The sequence below is a fragment of the Coffea arabica genome, chromosome 1c, assembly GCF_036785885.1.
Source record: "Coffea arabica cultivar ET-39 chromosome 1c, Coffea Arabica ET-39 HiFi, whole genome shotgun sequence".
Lineage (NCBI taxonomy): Eukaryota > Viridiplantae > Streptophyta > Magnoliopsida > Gentianales > Rubiaceae > Coffea > Coffea arabica.
In genome coordinates, this window is record NC_092310.1 from 44,168,326 (window position 1) to 44,175,726 (window position 7,401).

The 7,401-nt window shown below is 35.3% G+C and overlaps 1 protein-coding gene and 2 long non-coding RNA genes across 3 annotated transcripts; 2 read left to right on the forward strand and 1 right to left on the reverse strand.

Annotated features, from left to right (window-relative positions):
- Positions 1-837: 837 nt before the first annotated feature.
- On the forward strand, positions 838-3,124 carry LOC140005418 (zinc finger BED domain-containing protein RICESLEEPER 2-like). The gene is made up of 3 exons (XM_072046411.1): positions 838-1,474; positions 1,547-2,937; positions 3,065-3,124. Exons 1-3 carry the CDS (start codon positions 838-840, stop codon positions 3,122-3,124), a joined length of 2,088 nt encoding a protein of 695 aa, XP_071902512.1.
- A 2,309-nt stretch (positions 3,125-5,433) lies between these two features.
- On the reverse strand, positions 5,434-7,127 carry LOC140006546 (uncharacterized). The gene is made up of 2 exons (XR_011814201.1): positions 6,971-7,127; positions 5,434-5,777 (listed from the first exon to the last, which is right to left on the reverse strand). It is a non-coding gene; the product is annotated as an uncharacterized lncRNA (long non-coding RNA).
- LOC140006548 (uncharacterized) lies at positions 6,537-7,184 on the forward strand. Its single transcript, XR_011814204.1, has 2 exons — positions 6,537-6,801; positions 6,912-7,184. It is a non-coding gene; the product is annotated as an uncharacterized lncRNA (long non-coding RNA).
- Positions 7,185-7,401: the final 217 nt, after the last annotated feature.

A 7,401-nucleotide genomic window follows, 5' to 3' on the forward strand; every position in this document is an offset into this window, starting at 1 on the left:
GCAAGGAGCAGCAGCAATCGCTCTTCAGAGGAGCTGACTTGTCGCATTAGCCCAGTGCCTTGGTTGCGCAAACACCAGCCGCCACCTGGTGAACCCGTGTATTTTTCTGTACTTGATTTCTGATTTTGGAGTTACGTACATATAGAGCTGAGATCCAAAAAAAAAATTAAGGTGCATTATCTTCTTCCATTTGGTAATTAGGATTTAGGGATTTTGGTATTTTGCTAAAATATTGTGCTTTTGAGGGGTTATTCGGATGTGGCCTGTGGGTTTTGTCTGATACTCTCTATATTCGTGTGGAAGTTGACAAATGATGCAATGGGCTTCTGCGCGGACTTTTTAGATTGTGGAGACAGGTAGTATTTTGAAGATTTGACAAAACCTTTCCATGGAGGGGCTGCTAAAGAAACCAAAAAGAAACTTTGAAAATGACACGAAAAAAAATATGCAGCCTATAGATAGTGGATGTTGACTAGTTTATGTTTGACTGGTTGAATCTTTTAAAAAATTTTGTCCATTACAGTACATTAGTTTCTTTGTTAATCAATTTATCCAATTTTTCATAAACTCTTATTTCTACCACATGACCAATTAGATGAATTGATTGCTTAATCAGTTTATGTAGATTGCTTGGTGTCAAGTGGATTTGGCCTTCAATATGAGCAGTAATTATTTTTTCATATTGTAATAGATAATTGAAATTATTGGAATTTTTTTATTTATAATGAAATTTGACATGCAACCTTTGATTTATAATTATGCCTTAAATTTTTTTCTTAATATATAGGTATGTACAGCCCTCTTAATTCCCACCAAGGTTCATATTCAAGTCCTGCTATGGAGCAATTAAATGAAGTAGTAGATCAAGAACTGGATATTGAAGAAAATCCGGATGAGATGACTGAAGATGAGTTAGAAATAATAGAAGAACATGACAATGAAGGAGAAGGAGTAGGAGAGCAAAAAGGTGATGGCGGAAATGAAGAACCAGCAATGCCCTTTGAGAAAAAGCAAAGGAAAAAGAAATCAACGGTGTGGGACGATATGAAAATTGTGAAGTTAGACAATGGAATAGAAAAGGTGCAATGCAATCATTGTAAGGAGTTATTTGCCAAGAGTACAACTGGAGCTACATCTCAACACAAGCGTCATCTAAAAGCATGTTTACAAAAGAAGATGGCAATGGGAGAGCAAAATAGGATGAAACAGCAAGTGTTGTCTTTTACCGAAGGGCCATCCGATGGAATTACTTCGATCACAAATTTTTCATATGACCATGCCAAGGTACGGGAGCTTGCTTCTCATATGGTGCTTGCACATGAATACGCATTTTCGATGATGGATCATGTTGTATTCAATACATTTATGAAAGTTGTGTCCCCATTTTATAAAAAGATTACCCGGCAAAATGTCAAAGAGGATTGCATTTCTACTTATCAACTGGAAAAAAGAAAGCTGAAATCTGTATTAAAGAGTGCTAGTCGAGTTAGCATAACTACAGATTTATGAAAATCTGGTCAAAAAATTCAATATATAGTTGTAACAGGGCATTTTGTTGATTCTGATTGGGTGTTACAAAAACGTGTGTTGAATTTTTGTAATGTGCCACCTCCTCATACGGGAGTAATTATTGCTGATGCTTTGAGTAAATGTTTTATTGATTGGGGGATCGAGAATAAAATTTCCAGCATCACAGTGGACAATGCTTCTTATAATGATGCTTGTGTTAGGAGACTTAGGGAGGATTTTTCTCTAAGAAAGAGGTTAAGTATTGCTGGAAAAATTTTTCATGTGAGGTGTTGTGCACATATACTTAATCTTTTAGTGCAAGATGGCCTCAATCAACTAGGTGATGTGATTGATACTGTTAGAGAGGGGATCAAGTACTTGAGCAACTCTGAGGGTCGCCTAAATCAATTTGCCAAAATTGCAAAACAGCTACAGTTGCCCTCTAGGAAATTGATTCTAGGTTGTCCAACTAGATGGAATAGCACATATCTCATGTTGGCTTCGGCTTTGGACTTCAAGGACGTTTTCCCGAGATATGAGGACATTGACCCTGGGTTTCACTATGTTCCAAGTGATTACGAGTGGTTGCAAGTAGAAGAAGTGTGCCGATTTTTGGGTATTTTTCATGAGATCACTAACATGATTTCTGGATCCGACTATCCAACTTCTAACATCTTTCTTGTGGAGCTTTATAGGATTAAAGAGCTTTTAAATGAAAAAGCTCTTGATATTTCTGATCAAATTAGGGCCATGACTTTGAGCATGTCAGCAAAATTTGACAAATATTGGGGAGAAACCAATGTGGTGCTTTCGTTAGGTGCTATTGTTGATCCAAGGTACAAAATGGTACTCATTTATCATGCTTTTCCAATTATTTATGGTGACGAAGAAGCTGCTGTGAAAATTGATGAAATTAAACAGCTTCTTTATGAGCTTTACAATGAATATGTTGATACTCACTTCTCCTCCCATGCCGGGGAACCACCGAGGCAGTCGGTAAAGCGTAAACATAAGGAAGTGAGTAGTTCTTCGGCTCAATCTCAGGGGAATGTTAAGAAACTTGGACTTCCAATTCTTACTGGCAAGGAAAAATTTCAAATGCATGTTAGTGAAATTGACAAGGCGCCACCTGAAAAATCAGATTTAGATATTTATTTAGAAGAAAGTAGGTATGCTTGTGACGCATCTGCTAATCTGGATGTCTTGGGGTGGTGGAAAGGAGAAAGATGCAGGTTTCCAATATTGTCAAGGATGGCTAGTGACTTACTTTATATTCCAGTTACAACTGTGGCTTCTGAATCTACCTTCAGTGCTGGGGGAAGAGTAATTGATGATCGGCGAGCTTCTATGTCTGTTGAGACAGTGCAAATGCTACTTTGCGGTAGTAATTGGATTCGCAATCTTCATGGAATAAAAACCAAGTCTCGTGTAAGTGTATTACACTTTGTAGTAGTAATATGTGGTTAATTGATTATTTTACTTCATCTTTTATCTCTATAGCTCTTATTTTTAGAGAATATCATGACTTTGAGTCTTTGACATTTTTATTTTGTAGGATCAATCTAATGTTGCCGAGTCATCTACGTATCATGAAGTTGAGCTTCCTCAAAATTGAAAGAATGCTAAATTTTAGAAATTGCTGCTGCTGTCCTTTGGTATTCTACTTCATTTTTTTAGCTCAGCAGCTCTTATTTTTAGAAAATATCATGACTTTTACATTTTCATTCTGTAGGATCAATCGGATGTTGTCGAGACATTTTACATGTCATGAAGTTGAGCTTCCTCAAAATGAAGGCTAAATTTTAGAAAATTGCTACTGCTGTTGCTCTGTAGCTCTTATTGTTTGCTGTCTTTTAGACTTGATTATTGCTTTGATGTTTGTTGTAAGTGAACAAAATATGAGTACTTGACTACTTGTGAATTCTCATCAGCAGCCATGGCTGAGATACTATGAATACCAAAGTGAATTCTCATCAATTTAGAGGAGTAATTTTCACATTTCTAAGTTGCTGGACATTCATACCAAGTCAAACACGGCTCTTTTGACTGTTGGACTGAATTGGATTAAATCCATAATCCCCACTCAGCAACAAATATGTATACCAAATTTGCATCTTCTGAATGGTTACAGACTTGCAGTGAACAGAGGCCTGCTATGGTAAATATTTCGAGCTCGAGCTCGAGCTTAACGAGCTCGACTCGATTGTGTTAAACGAGTCGAGCTCGAGCCGAGCTCGAGCTAAATATAGAGCTAACGAGCTCGAACTCGAGCTAGTTATTCGACTCGACAATGTTATCGAGCGAGCTCGAGCCAGCTCGAAATTCGTACAAATCGAGCTCGAACCACTACTACTCGGGCTCGGCTCGACTCGAATAACAGCTCTACTCAGTTAGTCGAATTTATTATATAATTATTAATTCTTATAAGAATCAACAAAATCTAAATTTAATTAGTAATCCACTAAATTTCAAGTATAAAATATTATCTAAGTGTAATTTCTAGTTTATTTATGAATTTTAAGTGCAAAAGGTTATTAGAAACAATATTTGCTTTAAAATGAATTGTGTAATATGTTATTTTTTAAATCCATTTAATAACTTATAGAGTTTGGGGAATAATAAAATTCTATTAAAAGATTCCAAACAAATTTTATTTTGGAGAAATAAAATAAGAATAAAAGTCTAATACATAATATAAGAAGGGCTAAACAACCAATAAATGGGTTGTTGGTCCAGTGGTGATTACACTACATGTATACATGAGGTCCCATGTTTGAACTATCATTTCAACATATTTTCAAAACTTTTCCCATAACAATATGCTAGATCTAGGTTCTTTACAAAATCAACCGGTTCATCGGGTTGACTGATTGAACTACCAGTCGGTTGACAAGTCAACGGATTTATTACTTAAACAATCCAATTAAAGACCCAACTTGGCTCAGTTGCTGGTTCACTAGGTTGATCAGTTGAACCGTCAGACTCAATTTCAGGTTCACTGAGTTGATCGATTGAACCGTCGGGCCAAATTGGATTTAATAACAATGCTCTGTATAATACACAACTAAGTAATGTTTGTGTTTGAGTAGAACTCTCATGAAGCTTGGTTGTCATTGTCAAGTTATTTAATGAGTAGTTGGCACAAGACTAGCTTGTTGTTCAGTTTATATCCTTATCACTTTTTAGGAGATTAATATCGGTGGATAATCTGTCCTTATCTTAATATGGGGTTAAAGCACACCTAGTGTAGTCAAATGTGGTCCCCAATCTCATTTCAAGTTATGTTATTTATTCTAGTTCTTTTATGTTAGCTTTTTTGTATCATTGTGAAAGACAAATTACTAAAAAGTGGTTGTTTTATTGCTTCTCATTGAACAGAAAAGGAGAAATCCAAGGAAAAAATAGACATACATATGTATTTTGGTGGGAGATTTAGAGAAAAACCAACTTTCCATTACACCGGAACCCATATGGCCATTTTCAAAGAAAGAGTTGAAGATCCAATATCCACAATTAGCCTATGCAGAAAGCTTAAAAACATAAATGAGTATGCAACTAGAGTAACTTTTTGGTTTCGAAGATTAGATATCCACAATTGGCCTATGCAAAATGCTTAAAAACGTAGATGAGCATGCAATTAGAGTAACATTTTGATTTCATAGCCCAACAGTTGACTTGGATTGTGGCCTACATCCAATTAGAGACAATGACGATATTAAATTGGTAAATGCAGCCTATTGGAAGCTACCAACAAGGCTAATTTATGCTTGCAGTGGGGATGAGTCATTTGAAAAAGACCCTGAATATGGTGGGATAATTGATGGTACAACTACTAACTGGTGACTCAACAATAAAAAAATAAAGACAGTGTTGCAAATGATGATGGGGTAACTGACACTACAGGGATAGCTGCAAGTGCTGGTATGGTAAAGGACGCTAAAGTAACTATTGATGATGATAAAGAGCCTGAATGGCTAACGGAAGGGTTGGAAACAATAGAAGATGAAGATATTTTTGCATCCAAGAAAGATGCTGCTGGAGAATATAACAAAAAAGTTGCTGGAATTGCACCTTTTCTGACTTAACAATCTTTACCTTCACCTTCTTCGACAATTACACATCTTATACTGACAACAATCTTTACCTTTGCCTTCCTTCGACAATTACACATCTTGTACTGGTATCAAAGATCTCTAGCTCTGCTTCCCTCGCTGGCCCCTCTAGAGTTTAAAGAAGACATCATCAAATAGCTCCCTAATTTCCCTTCACTATATAGACAAAAAAAATACAATGTTCACATTTTTACTTTAAATCCCTACAATAGACCTTGTAAGAAAATATTGCAATAGAAAATTCCAAAATATAAAGGTATCTTTCCTCACTTGCAAGCTCAGTTGATTTATCTTTGATCTTCATCAATTTTTGTTTGATATGTTTTTTGCAAGTTTGGGGCGAAATTGATGAAGAAACATGGTCGTTTTATTAAGATCTAAAGGACACAAAAGGTACATCAAATCAAAATTTGTCTCAAAAAACTATTTTTCCAAAGAAACACTCGCAATTCAAGCATGTTTATATCAAACAGATTTGTTCCAACAATTTTCGTCTATTTTTCATTTTAGTTCAAATCATGAGATATCGACACTATCATTTAAAATTACAAGGTTATGTCAAATAGTTCAATCACTCAGAGCATTTTTTACTTGTTGTGCCAGTGTAATTTTCTGCCTACACAGCCACTGCTTTGGCTTGCGCGTCGCGCGGTAAAATAAAATCCATAGAGTAAATTCCCAAAAAGGGGGGGACTTTTTAATCTAACTTCCCAAAGGATTGTGATTTTTAGCCTCTTCCCAAAGGATGAAAAACGCATCCAAGAAATGCGTCTTTTCAAATAAAAACGTAATCTTCAAATACGTTATTTTAATTTTCATAAGTTTATTTAAATAGAAAAAATTGATTAAATAACGCATTAGTGGAATGCGCTATTTTAAAAGTCTCATTTAACGAATGCGTGTTTTGGCCTAAAAATCCATTTTGGAAATGCGTTTATTAGTAAATAAACTCATTTGCTAAATGAGTTTTTAGCATATCTAGGAGTCTATTCCAGTCTCCGATACTAAGAATTATTTCCCCTCAATCCCTCTTAATCTCTTTCTACCCTAACTTCTTCAAGGGCGAAACAAAACACACCACCCATTCAATTTTTTCGTACATCTGATACCACATTCATAGCCAACTTAAGAGCAAGAGTGGTGATTGGGAGACTGGTGAGCTAATTAGGCATATTGTCAGGTAATACTTACAATTTCGAATTTAGCGTTTATGAAATGGATGCATTTAATTATTTTAAAAGAAAAAAAGCAAATCTGAGATGATTCTTTGGTGCTTATTGACAAAGAAAGATACCGTGCAAAGGGCAAGAGTATTTGACAAAGCAAGAGATTCTGGAAAGAAGACTTACAAAAGCACAAGCAGCAATTAGAGAAGCCGCAGCTTCTCATCGAAATTTTTCTGCAATCGCACAATCCTGCCGCTTTTTCCAGTGTGTTTCCTTTGCTTTTTTGTTTAACTTAAATGCATTAATTATTCATTTGCTAACCGATGGATATATACAGAGGTTTCCTTTTCTTTTTTGTTTAACTTAAATGCATTAAAATGCATTAATTATTCTTTTATTAGCAATCCCATCGAAATCCTTTTCCATATCATTGCTTTCCCGACCCCTTTACTTTAATCCAAATATATAAAATTATTATTATTTATTTCTTTCCTAACCAGTGGATATATACAAATTGAATGTAGTAACTAGCAATGAAGTTGGGAGATGATGTAATCCATGATCATACAATTAATTGCTTGGTAAATTATTCTAAAACATGGGGATTTTTTTTT